This window comes from Entamoeba invadens, assembly GCF_000330505.1.
Source record: "Entamoeba invadens IP1 unplaced genomic scaffold scaff_1105074725707, whole genome shotgun sequence".
Classification (NCBI taxonomy): domain Eukaryota; phylum Evosea; order Mastigamoebida; family Endamoebidae; genus Entamoeba; species Entamoeba invadens.
The window spans coordinates 98,170-120,015 of NW_004443506.1; the positions used below are offsets into that span (position 1 = coordinate 98,170).

Consider the following 21,846-nt stretch of genomic DNA (forward strand, 5'->3'; position numbering starts at 1 on the left):
ATTTTTGGAAATAATTATATTTTTTGATTGTATATTTATAATAAAAATATACTTCGTTATATAGTTTCGATAATGAATAAAAAATGCCGCGGACACGAAAATAATAGAAAGGACACCATATACACAGGAGGACGTCCTTTATAGCGGGAGGACGTCCCTAAACCACAAAGGACGTCTTTCGGCCTATATTCCCGTCCTTCGTCCCCATGTCCGTCCTTTCTCTTAATTAAATAATTAAATAATTAAACTTTCTTATAATTCCATCTCTTATTTTCTCTGTTATAGATCCATCATGTAAAAGAAAATAAAAAGACAGTCAAAATGAACTTAATAGTTAATGTTCGTGTTCATCTCAGCAAGGCCTTGTGAGATTTCTTCTGCTGTTGTGTTCATCCAGTCTATTGTTCTTCGGTGTGCATTTAAGAGTTGCAGAATTTGGACGCATTCCTTCTTTTGTCCGTTTGGCACTTCCCCATAGTTATGATCTGAGATCAATTTTTGGATCTCTCCAAATTTCCCCGTCATCGATTCTATTGTGTCGCTGACATTTTGTACCACATTCTTCGAAGTCCCTTCCTTTGTTGGATGTGCTGCTACCATGTCATTGACTATCTTCTCGATATTGTTTTGTTCTTTCTCTATCTGTCCAACAACATTCTTCATTTGTTCTTTCATCGTTTGCACATCCCGCACAAACTCTCTCAATTCGTCTAACTCACTTTCCGCCTTCATTATCGCTTCATTTTGCCCTCGAATCTTCCCTGAGATCTCAGAAAATGTCTTCATATCCGCACTCATCTCATTCTTCCACTCCTCAACTGCGTCTTCAAGTGGCGTCATTTTCGCACGCACAAACGCAAGATCCGCCTCTCCCTGAATAACTGCATCTACTGATACACCAGCTTGCCCGCCTACTGATCCTCCAATCCCACCAAGTGTCGTCCCCGACATCCCATTATTCAGTGAACCCAACGTGCTCCCCGACAACGATGGAAATTGCAGTCCTAGACTTCCCGTACTTCCGGTGGTCCCCGCTGCCCCAAGTCCCTTATCATCTCCCGTACTTCCAATCCCCGTTGTAGCGGTGTTTCCAAACAAATTCGTGTTGAATGAAAGGTTATTCAAATCTCCAGCTGGTTTCGTGTCAGTAGCTGGCGTTGTAGTTGTACTTGCCGGCGCTGCAGCAGTATTTGTATCAAGATTTAATGTGAATAAAGGGGTGGTAGTAGTTGCTGCTGGGGTACTAGTGGTAGTCGCTGGTTTATCCGCCGTGATTCCACCAAGTATTGAAGTTGTTCCCAAAGTTGTAGTTCCTGTAGTGGTTGTATTAGTTGAAGCTGTAGTAGTAGAACTAGCTGGATTCCCAAGATTAAGACTGGTAAAATCAATCGAAGGAATTGCTGCAGTAGTTGTACTTGTAGTAGTGGCAGGGGTTTGTGGAGTTGTAGTTGTCGCGTCATTTCCTGTAGTTGTCGTTGGAGCTGTAGTACTTGCTGGTTTATCAAAATTCAGATTTACAAAACTGAAATCGCCAATTGTTGTTGTGTCTTTACTTGCAGTAGCTGCAGGGTGTTGTGTAGTAGTCGTAGTAGTCGTTGATGTTCCGGCATTTGGTGTTGTTGTAGCATCCCCAACAGTTGATGTCGATGTTCCCGTTGTTGTTGGGGTTGTTAAAGTCGTTGTATTTGCTGGTGTAGAATTCGCAGAATCCGCCAAATTGGTTTTATTGAAGTCGAACCCTGCAAACGGTTGTGTAGTAGTAGCTGGTGTTGTTGAAGTTCCAAGTGTCAATCCATTAATAGGATTTGCTGCTGGAGTCGTAGTAGTTGGATTCGAACTATTTGCTGTAGTTGTAGTAGTAGTAGCTGCTGGGGTTGAAGTTGCCGAAGTACCAAGCGGATTTGTAATATTTTGTGTGCCTGTTGTATTTTGTAAGTTAATTGTTGTATTCTGGGTAGTCCCGCTTTGGCCGTTATTTGGTTGTTGAGATGGTGTAGAAGTTGTTGCCATTGGATTTGTGAAGTTAAGATTACCCAAGAGTGTATTTCCGGTAGGTTGAGTTGATTGTTGTGGTTGTTGAGTATTTGTAGTAGTTTGTGTTTGAAGAGGTGTAGTATTTAAAGTAGGCATTGTAGTATTAAGAGTAGTTGTTTGAGCCGTTGGTTGTTGAGTGTTAGTTTGCAGCACATTATTTTGGAACAACGAATTTGTTTGTTGTTGTTGTTGTTGAGGCTGCTGTTGCTGCTGTTGTGGTTGTTGTTGGGTATTCATGAAATTTTGTTGCATTGGTTGCTGTTGTTGTTGAGTATTAGCCATTGGTTGTTGAGTACCAAAGAGACTATTTGCAGTGAATTGGAATTGTTGTTGTGGTTGACCTTGGGTATTCATGAAATTTTGTTGTTGCATTGGTTGTTGTTGTTGAGTATTCATAACGTTCTGTTGAGTTCCCATTGGATTTTGGAACCCCTGCATTTGCATATTTGGTTGTTGTTGCATTTGTTGTCCTTGAGTATTAGCCAAGCCTTGTTGATTACCGAAAAGGCTATTCGCAGTGAATTGGAATTGTTGTTGTGGTTGTTGTTGGGTATTCATGAAATTTTGTTGTTGACCTTGCTGTTGACCTTGGGTATTCATTTGGTTTTGTTGGCCTCCCATTTGATTTTGGAAACCCTGAAATGCGGTGGGTTGTGTCTGTTGGCCATTAACATTAGTTCCTTGTTGTTGATTAAAGAACGAACCCATCCCAGCAAAGTTGTTCTGAGGTTGTTGTTGGAACTGTTGAGGTTGTTGAGGTTGTCCTTGGAAGAAGTTCATTGCTTGAGTTCCTTGACCCTGTTGGGTATTTTGGAACATATTTGGCTGTGTCATAGTGTTTACGTTTTGGGTATTAAACTGTTGTGTTTGTTGTGGTTGTTGAAAAAAGTTTTGTTGTTGGGGTTGAGTAAAAGCACTTAACATGGATTTGGGGTTTAATATTTTGAGTTGGTTTTTTCTAGTAAACCCAGTTTTGTGAATTATTTCTCACTTTTTTATTTTTCTGTGAAGAAAGACAAATTCATTGTTTGATGCTTCAAATAATACTTTTTACTAAATATATAGTTTAATTTTACTATTTATATAACAATTGTTTTGTAATTTTCTCAGTTTATTTTTAAAAGTTTTTTGGTTTTTTAATTTTAAAAAATAGTATAGTACTTTATTAATTAACTTCTATAAAAAACAATTATAGTAATTTAAATCTATAAACTAGATTAAATTGTATTAAATGTATTTAATTTAATAAATTATCATCAACTCTATTTTATTAATTTTTTTCATATAAAATGTAGTTTATAAAAGTATGAAGGAAAATAATAGTTGTTATAACTATAAAGTATAGTAAATCCGAACCCTGAAATAAATTCACGACATCACTTACTTCTTAGCGACCTTTCTGCCTGCGACCTTCTTTCCCTTAGCGCCCTTCTTTGGGACTGGAGCAGTTCTCTTGAACTTGTGCTGAGTAGTTTCCTTCTTCTCACCTTCGACTTCAGCCTTCTCTTCCTTTTTAGCGACTGGCTTGTTCTGGTTGAGTTGTTTTGGTTCTTTAGTGGATTTGTTGAACTTTCCGAGTTTGGCCAATTTGAGCTTTCTAATTCTCTCATTGACGGCCTTGATCAAAGGCTTCTTAATTCCTTGGTCGAGTGGTAAGTTGACCAACGTCTCAGTTCCTTTACCAATGATGAAGACGTTAGCAAGTCTAGTGGTGAAGATGGTACCATTGGCGTCCTTAATGTGGACAATTTCAAAGCTTCCTGGGTGGACTTCTCTCTTGACGACGACACCGATTCTTCCCATAGAGTTTCCTCCAATCAACATGGCTGTGTTTCCGACGTCGAACTTGACGAAATCGACGATCTTGTTGTTGACCAAATCAAGCTTGATGGTATCATTGGCTTGAATTTCTGGGTGTGGGTATCTAATGGTTCTTCCGTCGTGTGTGATGATGTATGGGATACCAAAAGTGCCGAGAGTTCTCTTCTCGACTTTGCACAACTTGATGGTGGATTGTTCTTTAGACAATGGGACAAGGCAGAATCTTCTCTTGGTGTTGTAGAGAAGTCTGAAGTACTCTTTGGTTCTTGGGATAGACAAGACGTCCATGAATCCAACAGGGAATCTTGAGTCAGTTCTCACCTTCCCGTCAATTTTCACGTTTCTGTTCTTCAAGATCATTTGGACTTCTCTTGCATTCAAAGCATAGTGCAATCTGTTTCTCATGATCAAGATCAATGGAAGGCACTCCTTCATCCCGTGAGGTCCTCCAGATGGTTTTGGTGCAAATGTGCCTCCCAACTTGGACAACATCCAGTGGTGTGGTGCATTAAGTCTTTTCAAGTGATGACGATCTCCACGAGCCATAGAGTGATTTCGCAAGTGGTCCACTTTACAGTTCAACCCTAAATATTCTTTCTTGTAACTATTGACTTCTTTTTATTATTAATTTACTATCATTTTTAGTTTTAATGATTACTATACGACGCATTATCAACGTGATATGCCGGGACTTTTATATGTATTGTATATAGTAATAAATATAATATTTTTATTAATATTAATTAATTCATAAAATATAATTGTATAGTTTATTTTATAATAAATATATTAGATTTAAAACTATAAAGAAGTTCAATAGAAATTGGAACATAAACATTAGACCCAATTAACAGGTACGATCTGCTTCTCAATCAAGTATCGCCTGACCTTCTCAACTTGTTTATTACAATTTTTAGCTTTATTAAGTACCGCTTGTCTTAATAAAGTTGCCATTTGTTTGATTTTCTGTTTAACTATATTACCTCCAAGTGTGTTCAATGCACTTTTAGCTTTGTCGTAGTCATACGACTTCTGTCCGCCAATAAAGTCGTCGTCATCAAAGTCATCGTCAAACTCAAAATCGTAGAAATCATCAAAATCATCGAGAAAGTCATCATACTCATCAATGTCAATATCGTCAATATCGTCGTAACATCCCACACCACTCACATTTCTCAACATCACAAAAAGCACACCAACTATCCAACACAACATTATAAGTTGGTAGTTTGACTTCTGGTGTTATAATTTACTATAAATTTAATTAATTATTTAATTATATTTAAACTATTAGTTATTAATTTACAATATTTTGATTGGAATAAAATGTTTCTATTTTTTAGTAAACTTTTTAAACAAACATTTTAGTACATTTGTAATTTCTCAAATGTTTGGAAATCTGAAAGGTTATCTTTTGTTATTCAAATGTTATTCAAAATATAATTAACACATTTTATTTTAATATAATAATATTATATAACGAATAAATATACGTTTCAAAATAACTATATTAAATAGTATTACAAATATATTTAATAGGAAATTATGTACTCGTTAAATAAAAACAATTGAATAAAATAACCTCGTTAATTAAAAACTATTTAATTGTCTGATTATTTGAGCTAAAAGAAGGATTTTTGTGTGTTAACTAAAAAATGTAAAGAATGAACCATTAAATTTTATATCCTGTTTTAAAAAAGAAAGTCTTAACCACATCTTTACCACAATGACTAAAATGCAGAAAAATGAGAAAAATAAAAAAATCAATACAAATGACTTCCATTTTTTCATACAACAAACAAATTTCGGCAAAATGTGGTAACCAGTAACACTGAGAAAGTCTGCACTTTTTAACACCAAAACGAACTGTAAGTCGGAAAAACACAGAAATTCAACAATCCTTGATGACTAACAGACACGTCTCGTTAACACCAGGTCTGCGGATGAGTATAACACAAAAATTAAGTGTTGAGGATCAACAAACAAAAGCATTTGCGTCATACATCAATTACACATTGGGGTACCAAGAACCTCTTGTGAATAGTCTGTGCCCAGATTTGGAAGACGGAACTATTTTAATGCGTTTCGTCGAACAAATCACAACTAACTTTTACCCAAAACCTCACGTTGTTAAAACCCCCTTCGACAAGTTGCAAAACTTGAACTGCGTCTTCGACTATTTGAAGGACGAGAAACTTAATTTAACTTCAAGCGCTGAAGACATTTTGAACGGAAATAAAAAGTCAACTCTTGCACTCATTTTCCAATTGATATTGAGATACCGCTTGTTCAGTTTGTTACTTTTTACTTGGGTTACAATTAGACAAGTTAGGCTCAAATCAAATAGTTTGCCATATTATAAATGGTTTTGGCAAATGGTTTCAAAACTAATATAAATAGTATATATAACATAATTTAGTATTATTGAAATTTTTCTATTAAAAAGTTTTAGATTATTATATTATTATATTATTATATTATTATTATATTATTATATTATTATATTATTATATTATTTAAACTATATTTTACCATTTACTCAATTTTGTCGTTTGAGTCTAATTTGTAATACTATAAGTTTATTGACACAGAGACATCAAGTTCAAAATGACTGATTTCAGTCACTGGATTTACTCGTTAGTAAAAGACGAGAAAGAGTGTTTTGATGTGAAGTTCTGTTTGTCGAATCCAACAAATTGGAAAACGTTAATGAACTCCATACAAGCAGATACAATTACTGATGAGGATTTACATGTGAGTGAAGACCCAATTGAGCAGATGGCGCAATGCTTTAAAAAGGCAAAAGACGTGTTGGGCTTCCCCAATTTGTTAGACCCCAAAGAGACTGCAAATGGCTCAGTTGATGACTTCTGTTTGTTTATGATAGGATTATTAAAAATTATTAATATAATATAACCATAATAGAAATATAATATAACTATAATATTATAATATTAAAATAAAACTATATAAATAGTTTAATAAATAATAACAAGAAGGTCTCTATCTTTACTTGACTTATTTTGTGATTAATGGCAACAACCAAGAAAATGACGAACAACTTGAGTCGTTGAGGAACAACATTGCGCTAAGCAACAAAACAAAACGAGATGAGAAAATTGAGAAAATGAAGAAGGATATATTGGTGTTAGAAGACGAGGAGAAAGAGATTGCGACCACAATTGAACAGCAAAATAGCGATATTGACATTTCTATCTTCTCTGAACAAATTCAAACACTCGGAACGGCGATTTTGAATGAAAGTGGAGACGACAGAGTGACACAACATCAGCACGATAAGATGATGAATGTGATCAAATCAAACGAAGTGCGAATTTCCGACTTGAAGAGGAAGTTGGACCAAATTCGGTTTGATTTGGCGAAGCAAAGTAAAGAGGAGAACGTCGTGTTGTTTCAAAAGAGTTCGAAAGACCTTAAAGAACAACCGACGACGCCGAAGGACAAAGAGAAGTATTCATTGAAAGGGATGGTGAGTGGATTTAAAGACGTGTTTAAGAAAGAGAAGAAAGAAATGAATGACGAAAATGGAAGTGCTGAGTGTGTGGAGTGTCAGAGACTCAAAAAGGAAGTCACCAAACTGAAAGAAGAAATTGTGAAGACGCGAGCCGAGTCGAAAAAGATGGTCCAACAGACAACACAACAACTGAATGAGTGTCGGACCGCCACGTTTGAATTAAATGAAGTGAAAAATGTGAATGAAAAACAGAAGGAGGAACTCGAGAAGATGCGCAAAGAGAAGGAGACGACGAGCAATCAACACGAATTTGTTCTGAAAAGGAAAAGTGACGAAATCGAAGACTTGAAAAGAGCAAATGAAGAGATCAAAAAGGCGAAGGAAAGTCTTACATACCAAATGGCAACGCAATTTGATGCGATGGAAAAGGAGAAGGAAGAAATGCAAAACGCACTCAACACGACAAAAAGCACAGAAGAAGAAATGAAGAGCAAATACGAAGGTACTGTGAACGAGTTGAATGCGAAAATAGAAGAAATGACTTCACAAGTTGAGAAGAGTCAAAATCAGTGCAAAGAACTTTCTCAACAACTTGAAGAGAAAATGAAGAACTTTCAAAATGAGCAAAATGAAAAACTCCAAAGCGACGAAGTGTATAAGAAAGAAGTCCAAAACCTTCAAAACCAAATTTCTGTGTTGAACAAAACCATCGAAGGGTTACAAGAAGAGAACATTCAAATGAATGCAAGGGAAATGGAAATAACAGATTTGAAAAGTAAAAGGATGGAAGACGAGAAGATGCTGAAAGAAAAGGACGTGGAAACACAACAACTTTACACACAGCTTTTGAGTGTTCAAAATGAGTTGGAAGAAGTGAAGAAAAGTCGAGTGCAGACCACAGAAAATGCCACACAACAACTCGAAGAATTGCAGAGAGAAAATTTAGAATTGAAAATGTCAGAAGAACAACTGAAAGAGTCATTGGAGTCATTACAAACACAACTGAACAAGTCGCGAAATGAAGAGGAAGAAACAAAGGAACATATGACGCAAATTGATAAGGAGAAGATGGAGCTGAACGCTTTAAGGGAAAAGCAAGAAGTTGATATTAACTCGAAGCAAACACAAATTGATATATTGAAAGAACAACACGACAAAATGTGTGAAGAACGAGATGACTTGAAACGCGCGAATGAACAACTTCAGAGTGACAAGACTGACTTAAAGAATAAATACGAAGAAGTGTTGAAGCAAAATGAATCGAAACATTTGAATGAATGTGCCACTTTGAAAGGCACAATCGAAACACTTGGAAATGATGTGAAAGAACGACAAACACAAGTTGAAGTACTTTTAAAGGACAACACAAATTTAAAAGGTGAAGTTGAAGAATTAAAGTGCGAGACGAACGACGTGATGAAGGAAAGAGAACGAGAAATGGAAGAAAAGAAAACCCAACTTGAACACATCAAAACAGCAAATGAAGTGCTTCATACACAAATTAAAGAAGAACAAGATAACAACAAGAAACTCACTTCTTTAATCCAAGAGAAAGAAAATGAAAATAAAAAGCTTTCTGATGACTTGGTGAAGCAACAAGTGAAGACGGAAGAGTTTTATCAATCACGAGAAGATGAATTGAAGAAAATGAAAGTCAAAATTGATCAACTCACGACGAACAACACACAACTGTGTGTTACTATTGAATCACAGAAGAATGAAAATGCTCAACTCAAAGAAAGTGTCGAGAAGAACAAAAAGGTGTTTGAAAAGTTGGAAGAAGAAAATAAGAATTTGAGAGACGAGGTGGAGAGTGCGACAACGCAAACCGTCGAGTCGATTAAGAAATCAATGGAAGAAAAGGAACAGCTGATTTCACAAATAGAAGAGACCAAAACCGAGAACGAACGACTGAAAAAGGAAGTGCAAGAACACGTCGATACATCGGAAGAGCTAAGAAAAGAGTTAATCTCCAACACAAATCTTTTGAAAGAGATGAAACAAAATGTTTCTCAGCTGGAAAGAGAGAAGAGTACTTATGAAGGTATCAGAGCAGAGAGAGACGACGCGTTGAGAACGAACTGTCAGATTCAAAGTGATTTTGAAGAGGAAAGAAAGAGACTTTCTCTACAACTTGAAGACAAAGAGTCTGCAAATTTGGAGATGCGAAAGGCGAATGAGAGTTACAAGCAACAGATTGATGTGATGAGTGTTGATTTAGAGAACAAAAATACGGCAATAACTCAGTTACAAAATACAAATGAAGAACTTTTGCAGTTACAACACCGTCACGAAGAGAGTATTCAAACACTTTCAGATGACAATGAAGCCATTCGGACTGAATTGAATGAGTTGAGAGTCACTCAAAAAGAAATAGAAGAAGCTAAAACGACACAAGACGCAATGAAAAGTGAATGTGAGTTGTTGAAAATGAAAGTTACTGAGTTGACTAAATTGAATGGGGACTTAACAACACTTGTCGAACAAGTCAATGAGAAAAACACCACCACGCTGAAAGAGAAAGAAAAGATGGCGGACGAAATTGTGACATTCAAACAGATCAACGACGAGAAAGAAGACAAACTCAAAGAAGCGTACAAAAGAATTTCAAGTGCAGAGAAGGAGAAAATGGAGGCGAAGATTCGCATTGAGGAACAAGAGAAATTGAATGCAATGAAAGACGGTAACATTCAGAATTTGAAAGGAAGTGTTGCGACACTCACCGACAAAGTCCTGCAAAAAGATGAAGAAATGAAAGTGATGAAAGGGGAGAACGTCCAATTAAGAACTGAAAAGGAAGAAGTCATTGACAAATTCACACAACGCGAATTCGATTTGAAGGAACACATTGAAAGGAAGAACAATGACTTCAACACGTTACAAAAGACGTTTGAAATACATCAAAATGAATGTGCAAAAGAGAAGGAACACCTTCAAGAGGAGGTCGATGAAGGAATACGCCGACTCGAAGAGAGTCAACGCCGCGAGAGTGAGTTGAAAGCGAGTGTATTGAAGTGTCGCGAAGACTCTATACAACAAAGAGAGAGTGTAAATACTTTACTTCACAAAGTTGAGAGCTTTGAACACGAGAAACATGCACTTGAGGAGAAGACACTTGAATTACAGAAACACATTGAAGCACTTCTGAAGGAAAAGGAAGAGAATGACCCCGTCCAAGGCGAGCCACAGAATGAAGATCACACACACGAGAAGACAAAGAATGTGAGAAATGAATGTATGAAGGCCTTTATTGTCGACGATGTAACAGAAAGGAAAACTCTCTTCAATTGTTTAGCGCTTTCCATCACGGTATTGGCTAAGAAGAAATTAACAACAGGAACAATAGAACGACTCTTTAGAGACGCTGAAAAGTACGAAATACCTGTAGGGAAGTATGTGAGTTACATCACGTCGAATTTAGTAAAATAATTGAGAACATTTGTTAATGACTTGTACAATGAGAACTACACAATTGACAATTATAACTGCTGTTTGGGGACTTTAATTGCGATCAGCGTGAGGTTGTCACTACTGTCATTTAAATACGCCATTTTTAACGTGTCGAAGGACAAGTTAAACAACCCGCCACTCTTCTTCACCATCTCGCCAAGTTCTTTTTCAGTAACGACATCAGTGATCCCATCACTCATCACTAACAACCAATCGACTTCACTTCTCTTTAAAGAAACAATTTCAGGCTCTGTAGAAAGTGGCGGGTGCAATTCCTTGTCGCCGATACTTCGTGTGATCATGATTTGTCCATTAACCCGTTTAGTCCCTAATACTGAGAGAATGACTCCTCCATTATTTTGAATGCGTTTTGCTTCGTCACTATTTGTTGCTTTGTGATCTTTAGTCACCTTCTTAAGTGTATTGTTCCGTACTACAAAGGCTGGAGAGTCACCAACAAAAGCAACACGAATGGTCTCTTTATCAACAAAAACAACAGTCGCTGTTGTCCCCGAGTTTGAGTCTTTTGCAGTCTCCGTGTGGAGCTGCGCTGTTGTCTGTTTGACACGGTCTTCAAAGTCCCCCTTCTTCTCTAGATAGACAGGAACAAAGCGATCACTACAATAATAAGCAGCTTCCTTCCCTCCATGTCCATCAAAGACTCCAATCACATCGGTGCCTTCGACTGATGTACAATCAACAACTACTGTGTCTTCCATTTGTGCACGACGACCAACAGACTGCGAGACAGCTATTTCAAGTGTCTTAGAAGGTTCTATGTGGTTCAACACAAACTCTTGAAACTCAAAGCCAGGGTCACCATATTTCGAAACACCTAACTCATTCACTTTTATCACATCCTCACTCTCGGGATTCAATATGTAACAAAACGTCATCGCAGGAAGATCTGCAGGATTGTGGGCACCAAACCCTTTGGAGAGATTTTTGCCTAAATACTGACTCATCACTTCACTGTCAAATACTATTTTGTCTTCGACTTCCCCATTGTCATACTCATCATAATCTTTATAATACGGGATATTGTTCTCGCCCATTATACCTCTTTTTTAAGTTCATTCCATTTTCTTTGTTATTATTTATTAAGTAAAATTATGTTATAGTTTATTGTGGTAATAATTTATTAAATTATTAATTTAATAGTAAATTTTTATAATATATAAATCCATTATAATAAATAAATGGATTTATTATAATTTAGAAAAAAATTGAAAAATATAAAAATCATATATTATAATATAAATTAACTATAATATATATTAATAATGTTATATAGTTGATTAATTAATAATATAGTGATAAATAACAATTGTTATAATTATAATTGATAAATGAATATATTTATTATAATTGGGTTAACTGAAATATAATTTGTAAGTCAACATAATTCAGTTAGCTAACGAGGTATATATAATTAACTAACTAGAGTAAAACCTCCCAAGAGAAAGCATTTTTAGCCAATCAAACCTTAAAAACCTCTCTATAAAGAACTCTATTTTTTGTTTCAGTCTAAAAAATGCCCGCTCTTCAGAGGTTTTACTGAATAAGGTTTTTATGTTAGTTTTCAATTTAATTTCACGAAGTTTTTTAATCTTTTAAATCCGTTAATTATGGTTTTAGTAACTAAGAATTGTTTTTTTATATTAATTAATAATTAACAAAGTATATAATTTTATAATAACTTAAAACTAGTTTAAATGAATTAAACAAACCATAAAATAATAATACATAATTATTATATGTTTTTATGGTATAACAATAATAATATCTAGTTAATATTTATAAAATTGTTTTTAGTTAATTTCAAACCATATTTTTTTTATAAATGAAATTATTTAATTATTTAAATAAATAAAATAAATAAATTTTTAATTATATTTTTCCTTTTTTAACCTATTTTTTTAAAAATGCTTTTTCAGCCAATGAATCAATATATCAATTAAGAATTAACTATAATATATGGTATGCGTCAACAATTATAAGTACAAAGAACAACAAACCAAAATTTGCCAAAAAAATATTTCACTTGGTTTTTGAACTTGAAAATCAAGATCGTCAATGAGTGAAGTGACGAAACGAGAGAACACAAATGGGGAGAAAATTGACGAACAAAATGACCCAAACAGTGAAACTCCTGTAACAGAAGAGCAGAAGAGAACTGTGAAGGTAGTTCAAGCGATTGACCCTAAAAATATAACCATAGAGACTATACCAGCCATTGATCAGTCACTCAAAAAGAAACGGAACATCAAGTTAGTCGACAAAATCACTTTTGTGATGGCGTTTGGTATTATCTTACTCTCGGAGTTTATCATGCTGAGAAGAGCAAACTTGATCCCACTCCTTTATCTCATGTTATTCATTCCATTGGTTGTTGCGAGGTATTTAGTGTATCGGATGTCTAAGTGGCAATTATTCTTATTAGATTTCTGTTACTTTGCAAATGCTGGGATGTTATTATTACTCTTTTTGATATACCTCTTTGGCATAGTCGGCCCACTCTTTGAAATCATCTTCATTAATATGACGGGTCCATTGTTACTTGCCATTATCATATGGAAGAATTCGTTTGTTTTCCACGACTTGACAAAACTGACATCCATCGTGTTGCACTTCTTCCCAAATCTGGTTTTGTACTATTTGAGATGGAAATCCAATTTCAATATTCCAACAAAACTCACATTCTTGACTGGATTCGTCTATCCCATCTCATTCTACATTTTGTGGCAAGCACTCTATTTGCTGATCACAGAAGTAATTCTCAGACACAAAATTTATAAGGGAGGGTACATGACATCTATTAGGTGGCTGTGCGAGGAGAAGCCACATATGCTTTACAGATTCGTCACACAGACTCTCGGGTGGTGGAAAGACTCGAAGTTGAAAACTATGGTGTACACACAATTCATATACACGTTGGTCGCATACATACCAGCGTATGTATGTTTCTATTCGAAGACCGCACACAGAACTTTTATGATATTCACAATCTTGTGGGCTGCTTACAACGGCGCCAATTTTTATTTGGAAATCTTTGCCAAGAAGTACGACCAATACCTCGAAAGATTCTCAATGGAGAAAGACAAGGACAGTCCTAAGTGAGGTTCTGCCGATTGTCGATATACGTGAAGCACGCGATAACTACTTGTTTCATTAAACAGTAATTAATCTTTTGAAAACTATTATTTGATGAAGATCTTTACATCACAATTTTCTAAAAGGGTGTTGAACTTTTATTATCGCACTGCTTTTTAGTTCAAAAAACTTTCAAAGAAGTCCCAAGTTAAGAAATTTGATTAACAATTTCGTTTGTAATTCGGGATTGATCGTTTTTTGCTGCAATTAATATAATAGCTCATTTTTTAAATAAAGATTTACTCGATTAATTTAATATCTCGAAGTGGATATTTATTAATAGTAATTAATAAATTCTTTTATTATTATAGTAATAATAATTAGTATCATGTGACTAGTTTCTGTTTAAGTTAGTTAAGGTTTTTATAGTCAAACGATAATAAACTACAACAAGTGCAAATTTTCAACAGAACAATTCCAACACTCAAACTATGGATTCTAACCAACTTAAATCATTTTCATACAGTTTCGTGTTCTGAAAACTCGGTATCTTTTAAAGATTGAAATGAGGCATTCACTTATATAATATTTGTTAATGATTGAAGTTATAATAATAAATTATTAAGTATTACTACTTAATTAGTATTTATAGTATAAATTTTTAAAGGTTTTTTTTGTCTTTTTACATTTTAATTTATGATCAAGAACTTATTGTTAATAAGCTTGCTTTTGCAAAGTTCAGTCCAATTTTATTTAATAATAAAAGTAAAATTGTGAGTTTATTGTTGTGGACTAAAGACAAATATATACAAAATACATTGAGTGGCTGAGAAGAAAAGGTAGTTTTTATATTTTATTTTTATTTAAAAAAATGAATAAAAACACTCAAATTTGTATGATTTTATTCGTTTTTTAAATCAAAAAGTTATATTAAAGCATTTAGAACGAAACATATTTAAATAGGTGGGTTTTGAGCAGACTGCGAGAATTGTTAATATTTTTAAATTGGTCTGTTCTAAATTTATAAAAAGCAAATAATAAATATTGGCAACATATATTTTTTTTAAAAGTATTTTGATATTAATGTCTAAAATTTGAAAGAATTACATGTCGGTTTAACAAAAAATGACAAATATTGAATAACAAATGGTGATATGATGGTTGTTAAATAACTGTTGAAATTAACAACCATTTTTCAAAGACCCAATCATTACAGTGGTGGTTGGACTATTTGGCAAAGTCCAACTACCGTATTTTATATTTAAAAACATTGTTTGTTTCTTTGTAAGTGTTAATTTTTTCTTGTTATTTAGTATTTTAAACAAAATTGTAAGTGAGACTTACTCCACAATATTTTAATATTTCTAAATGTAATAGACGATAATATTTATGACTTTATAATTATTATCATTGATTGTGTTTATTTTGACTAATTATTAAGCTTTCTTGAAATAACTACACGTTTAAATATCTTCATCTTTTTTTAATTTGGTCCCATTTTCTTAAGATGAAATGATTGGCAATTTTTGTTTTAAATAAAATTATCACTCATAAAAAACAATTGTTAATTTTTTTTAAAATAATAGTTTTAGACCACACACGCTCCATTATTCGAATTGACAAATAATATAAACGATATAACCATGTTCCACAACAAATCGTTGTAAAACATGTTAATAATAAAAGGCATTCAAGAATTATCATAAAACAATTAAATTCCATTTAGTATTTATCAATGTATACAATAGAAAAACAATTTTAAATAAGTAAATGCAATTGAAAAGCATTAACTTCTTTATTAGCTTTTATCAATTTTTAACTTAATAAATTGTTTCTATAAATTTATTTATGTTTTGTTTTCGTATAAATAATTCCATATAGATAACAGAAAACTTTTTTATGGTAATAATAGATTAGACAAAAATTAAGAAAAATTAGAGTTTTTAAAAAACCCAAAAGTGAATTACATCTTTCACTTAAATTAAAAGTTCAAATTTTTTGTTACAACAATACCATAGAAAATTTGTTAAACATCATTTTTGGTATTGAAAGTCCATCGAAAATATTTTTTTTTAAAAATGGAGGTTATTGATAAAAAAAATAGAACAACTTTTTTTATAAGATACGTTAGATCCCAACCAATACCTTTATAATTTATTTTAATAACCACTAATTTTACGTGAATTAACAAGGAAGTGGTGGGACAATTTGGGAGAAAACAACTTTAACACATAACCCATTTTCATTTGATTTGTTTTCATCATTTTTGTTGGGTCTGGTTAAAAAGTGTTCGCGGTTAATGTTTTCAAAAATAGAAAGAGTGGAGCGAATCGTCTTTTGGACGAAAACAGAAATTTTGCACGAGAGATGGAAAAAAACAATAAAATGGTTTTTATTCGCCGTCTTTTCTGCTCTAATTATAGTTCTCGACTCGTTTTAACAACTTTATGGGGAAGTTGTCTGTCAATACCAACCCTTATAAATTGTAGGAATGAACTTTTTTTTCAAAATGGATAAGAGCGACCAAAAGCCAACGATGACAGAAATGAAAAGGGAGTCCAAGAGTTTTGAAGCAATTCAACAAGGGATGGTCTTTGCAGTTCTCAGTGCTTTTGGCTATTCATTCCAAATTAAAAGACCTGAGAGGATGGCCGAGAAGACTTTTCAGTATTTAACAATAATGGAAGTCTTCAAGGACGAAGTTGCACTTGATTTTGGTTGTACAATAGACGACTTTTGTCAAAGACAATACGAGACTGAATTTGATCCCAATATGTCCAAAGGAACACTAAAAATAGTGAAAAGGAGAAAAGATTTGAATAGGACGGCATTATCCTTTTCTTGGATGTTACAATATTGTCAACAAAGTGGGATTGATGTCGAGAAGAGAAGGACAAAACAAGCGAGAAAAACTCTTCAATTAGAGAAGATCGTTTCTATCACACTGCCACAGTCACTTGTATTCTTCGATAAAGTAAAAATTGAAACTATGGGAACGATAGTGCACAAACACATCTGCTCTTTGTTTAACAAGAGAGAGAAGAATATCACTATACCACAGAACTACCCATTTTTTGTGGAATTGTTGAATACAAATTCCACAACACGAGCGCTTCAAGTAGACGCCGACAAACTCAGTGAAAATACAATTTCTTCTGTTCAGGAATCATCAAGCTTGGGACATACCACTTCTCTCCAAAAAGCAAATAAAGTAGTTGAACCAACACGTTTTGTGGCAGACAAACAAGTGCCACAAATGGTTACCCAACCACCACAAATGGTAATAAGCGACGTTTACACCCCAAGAACAAATCAATTTGAGTCAATACAAACTGTTGCACAAACACCAAGAATTCAACACTTTGCTCCAGTGAATGTAGAAATCCAAAATAATCAAGTGAATGCTTTTGGATATGAAACTGTATATTCACCACCAGAAGCGTATAATGCGGATCCGAATTTTGTTGGGATTGGTATAAGTTCAGAGGACCTGAACAACATCAAAGAAATGAATTTGATGATGGGGTGCTATGAACAACCAATGACTATGAAGAGTACTATCCCTTCAAACCAAATGTATCTGAGAAGATTCGCCGATCAATACCAACCGGTACAAAGTGGTGTATTTTGTCCTGTTTTAATGCCAAATATTGAGTGTGGATACTTTTAAATTGTTTATTGTATTGTTGTGTTATTGTTGTTATTTTTTTACCAAATACATAAAGAAAAATGTATATGTTAACCTTAGGAAGGAGGAACTGGCGCCTTTGTCTCGGCTCAGTACATGAATTATTGTTATCTACCATTCCATCACACCCTTTCTAAAAATAAACTAAACAATCACTTAAATAGAGCACTTAACAATCCAAAATTTCGTATTTTTTTCTTCTAAAAAACACTTTTTTGACCAAAAAATTTGTTTACACATCAGAATACTTTTTATTATTGCCGAAAGTGTTAAATTATTCAGTGAAAAACAGCCTCTTTCAATCTAAATTAATAGGAAATGATAGTAATAATTTCCTTAATCGCAAAACATTAACAAATATCAAACCTTTTTTCTTTGAAAATCGGGATTATTTTTGAATTATAATATAAGGGCTTCCTCTTATTTTTCTCCCTTATATCGAATAAAACCTTATATCTAATAACCCTTATATCGAATAATGACTGTATCATTTTTCTCTACATAAACAGAATACTTTAATAATTTATTAGGATAATCTCATGTTAAAAAAACTAAAAATCGGGCAATTTAAAAAAACAAAACATCATCGATTGTTGTAGAAGATTCTTTTTTAAATCCATAAGAAACTTTAAAACCCTGTTTTACAGAAACAATGTTAAAATTAAAAGAATAAACCAATAAATGCACCAAGAATTCAATTATGCGTTTCTAATTTAATTTGTTATTGGATTGCATGGCTCGGAGCAGTCTTCTCCTTCAACCATCTCTTCTCCTTCGGGACTCTCTGTTCCCGATTCGTCATGTGGAAAACAATCCAGTAAGTTTCCTGGCTCAAAGGAAGCTCTCCCATGACTCAAGTAAGTCATCAGGTCTTTCATACTAGAGATTGTGACATCCCTAATTATTTTAGGTAAGTCCAATCTGATCTTCAACAGCTTCTCTATCCTTTCCACAGAGAGCTTGTTTATCAGTCCGCTGATCGTTATGACCACTATAACAGTGGTCACACTTCGCAGATTTCTTGCACCTCGAAGCTTCTCGCAAAGCGTGTTATATTTTGACACTTTTCGGAAGTAAGCAGTGGCGAGGTTTTCATCTTTTACAATTGTGACATCAATCACATAACCCTTTTTTGCTTTATTGTCTTGCCAATAAATGTCGGGTCTTCGAGCAAAGCTTTGCCTATCATCACAGAGCAGATTTCTTTCGGCAATGGAATAAACCAATAAATGAATAAGATAAATACAGAAGACGAAATAAGGGGCTTAATTTTAAACTGCTTATTAATTTAAGCACGCTTAGACAAATTTTAAAGGAGAAGCAAAAATGAAAAACTATTTTGAAACCGGAAATTTCACCCCCTAGGCCTGGACGGGGGAGTTTTCCACTAGAAATTTTTGTGGAATAGAAGAATGATCGAAACGTTCTTTGATGATTTGTTTTGCTTATTTAATCCCTGATATTACGGGGAAACAATTGATAATGTTTGAAAAACACGTTTTTAATATAAACAGATCTAAAAAATGTTTATTTAATATTTTTGTTAAAATTGATATTTAAATAAAGTTATAATATATAGTTGTATAATAGTTGTTTTGTTATATTAAAAAATTATCTTTATATAAATGTTAGGTGAATAAACTTATATTAACGTGATACCAATAACATTATATTAATATAAAAAGTGTTAATAATAACAATTAAATACAAAATGTTTTTATAATTAATACAAAAAAATATTTATTAAGTTTATTTTTTTACAATTATGTTTTATTTGTAAACTATCTACATAGTATATCGATTCTAGTAGTTGTTTAAATTGTTTTTAATTAATTCTAATAACTAATTATAATAATATTTATTTAATTTAGCAATTTAAAGAAATTTAAATACAAATTATATATATTACATTCAAAAACAATTTGAACTTAACTTACCACAACAACAATTCAATTACAAACATAAAAAATAATTATCTTATTATTTAATTGAACATAATAAAATAAAAATTATGGGAATTTATTTATTATAAACACTTTTAATAATATTTGTAATTAGAAATGATAGCTTCCATTATTGAATTAAATCATTATTAAAACAACAACAATAAATAAAATATCAATTGTTAAATATCTTTTTTCAGTAGTAACTCATAAAAATAAATAAATGTCAACGCAACCAAGTAACTCCAATGTATCTTTAAATGATGATCCCCAGGCTGATATGTTTAAGTTGAGTATGACATTTAAACAAGTTTTGAAGTGGTTTTCAACTCGAGATAGAGACTTAAAGCGTCTTTATTATTCCCCTTTTGTGACGAATTTTATGGTGATAAATACAAAAAACACCTTAATTTTCACATTGATAAAGTGAGAGTCAATTATCACAGAGAATTAAACCAAAATTTACTTGTCCCATTTTTAATGCACATATAAAACACTTGATTATTTTGCTGTTAATTCTATCATTACAATTGAAAACGCTTATGCTCCCATTCTTGTTGGACTACACTACAAAAAACTACAAAAAGCTTTGAACAAATGTATTATCACAAGAACAACTTTACAAATATCAATTGATCAATTAAATGAAGAAGCCATATTAATTGATCCAAGTATTTCTATAAAACCACACATTTGTTATAATTTTGTTGTTTTTGACTTGGAAACAAAGAAAGTGTCAACTATGCAATTTAAGAAAAAAGTAAGTGCTTATTTTTCCCATGTTCGAAAAATAGAACACAAACAAGGATTATCATACAAACGATAGTTGACAATATGATAATTAGTTTTCAATTGTATAACATCAAGAGCTGTTTATTGAACATTATTGATATTACATTCAACATAATCAATAACGTTTATTAAAAAATAAAAATAAAAGTGCTTTTTTCATCCCTTTCATTTTTCGAGTATAATAAGAAATGTAATTGAATATTTACATTTTTGTTAAATTCATGTACTACTCTTTATTACAAACAACATTTGTATAGAAAGTAAACTATACACATACATGAGTATCAAAGTTATGGTCACATAAAAAACATGAAAACAAAAAGTCGATTGTAACTTAAAGAAACGGGAAATCACCCAATTAGTATAAAAAATATTGCGTTTAAATGTTGGGGCATAATAAAGACAGCTTTTCAAAACACTTCAAATTAAAATTATTAATAAAATTAACCATAATTTATAATAAAATTGATAAATACATCTGGGTTTAAAAATCAATAATCATGTCCAAACTACATCGGAAACTCGCTTCAAAAATGGATTTGAGAGTGTTGAGCAACAACACAAAATAAAGTTGTGCCCGTGATTTATTCGATTTTTGTGAAATGCATGCAACAGAAATCATGAAATGCCAAACACTTCAACAAATGAAATTGTTGAGAAGTGAAAAACTGCTTGAAAAGGTTTCAATTGAAACGAAGGTAATGGTATTTCGATACAAGAAAAAGATTTTCAAATTGATAGCTTTAAAGAGTATTTAGATTTATACAAAGCAAAGACCCCACAAGAAATGTGAATGAAAATTGAGGCATGCATCATTCACAATGAGCTTCACGACAATTTGTTTAACGAAGAGTTGTTGAAAGAAATTATACAAGTCAAACAGTGGAAAGATCACAATATCAATTTGTTTACTCATTTAAGAGATTTGCAAAATACACAAGAGTATGTATCTTCAAATATTAAAACCACTGATGATATAAGAAAATTTTAGCAGAGAATCGAAACACCACTGGTCGCTTTATTAAACATTGGATATTTGACTGGAATTTTGCTGAAAGTGAGTCGTTTAATGACATTAATAACGACCAAATGCAAATCCTCAAGCAGTGTTACAACTTCTGAGCATGGAGAGAAGACTACCTCAATAATTTTCTTGTTGTCTGTCCCGAAGTGTTATTGACAACACAAAATGTTCTAGATATTATGCCCAAAAAATTATGTTGTGAATTTTGTTTAATTAATTCAATTATCAGTGAATACAACTTGATTGCTGTTACAACATGTTTGGTTGAAAAATCTTATTCGATTCTTAAAAGAGTGAAAATGTGAATATGACAATGAAAGAGGATGAAGTCAGAATGTTTACAGTCAACAATTTTTGTTATATGTAAAAATCGTTATCAGTATTATTATTATTTAACTATTATTTATTTGTATTTTTATTAACAATTAAACTACAATCATGCGAAAAAGCTGTCGCGTTTGGAAAAACCTGTCTTGAAAAAATATATTATAGTAAATTTATAATTACTTACTATACAGTATAGCTT

At 32.8% G+C, this 21,846-nt stretch overlaps 7 protein-coding genes across 7 annotated transcripts; 3 read left to right on the forward strand and 4 right to left on the reverse strand.

The window, feature by feature from the left end:
- Nucleotides 1-327: 327 nt before the first annotated feature.
- EIN_128690 (hypothetical protein) lies at nt 328-2,868 on the reverse strand (the record flags this gene model as incomplete). Its single annotated transcript, XM_004258282.1, has 1 exon — nt 328-2,868. One exon carries the CDS (start codon nt 2,866-2,868, stop codon nt 328-330), a length of 2,541 nt encoding a protein of 846 aa, XP_004258330.1.
- A 546-nt stretch (nt 2,869-3,414) lies between these two features.
- On the reverse strand, nt 3,415-4,401 carry EIN_128700 (40S ribosomal protein S4, putative; the record flags this gene model as incomplete). Its single annotated transcript, XM_004258283.1, has 1 exon — nt 3,415-4,401. The coding sequence occupies one exon, from the start codon at nt 4,399-4,401 to the stop codon at nt 3,415-3,417; it is 987 nt and encodes a 328-aa protein (XP_004258331.1).
- A 291-nt stretch (nt 4,402-4,692) lies between these two features.
- On the reverse strand, nt 4,693-5,070 carry EIN_128710 (hypothetical protein; the record flags this gene model as incomplete). Its single annotated transcript, XM_004258284.1, has 1 exon — nt 4,693-5,070. One exon carries the CDS (start codon nt 5,068-5,070, stop codon nt 4,693-4,695), a length of 378 nt encoding a protein of 125 aa, XP_004258332.1.
- Nucleotides 5,071-5,759: 689 nt separating this feature from the next.
- Nucleotides 5,760-10,759, forward strand: EIN_128720 (myosin-2 heavy chain, non muscle, putative; the record flags this gene model as incomplete). Its single annotated transcript, XM_004258285.1, has 3 exons — nt 5,760-6,147; nt 6,449-6,727; nt 6,855-10,759. 3 exons carry the CDS (start codon nt 5,760-5,762, stop codon nt 10,757-10,759), a joined length of 4,572 nt encoding a protein of 1,523 aa, XP_004258333.1.
- Nucleotides 10,760-10,809: 50 nt separating this feature from the next.
- Nucleotides 10,810-11,835, reverse strand: EIN_128730 (protein phosphatase 1K, putative; the record flags this gene model as incomplete). Its single annotated transcript, XM_004258286.1, has 1 exon — nt 10,810-11,835. One exon carries the CDS (start codon nt 11,833-11,835, stop codon nt 10,810-10,812), a length of 1,026 nt encoding a protein of 341 aa, XP_004258334.1.
- Nucleotides 11,836-12,856: 1,021 nt separating this feature from the next.
- Nucleotides 12,857-13,900, forward strand: EIN_128740 (hypothetical protein; the record flags this gene model as incomplete). The annotated part of the gene is made up of 1 exon (XM_004258287.1): nt 12,857-13,900. The coding sequence occupies one exon, from the start codon at nt 12,857-12,859 to the stop codon at nt 13,898-13,900; it is 1,044 nt and encodes a 347-aa protein (XP_004258335.1).
- Nucleotides 13,901-16,364: 2,464 nt separating this feature from the next.
- On the forward strand, nt 16,365-17,543 carry EIN_128750 (hypothetical protein; the record flags this gene model as incomplete). The annotated part of the gene is made up of 1 exon (XM_004258288.1): nt 16,365-17,543. One exon carries the CDS (start codon nt 16,365-16,367, stop codon nt 17,541-17,543), a length of 1,179 nt encoding a protein of 392 aa, XP_004258336.1.
- Between the last annotated feature and the right edge of the window lie 4,303 nt (nt 17,544-21,846).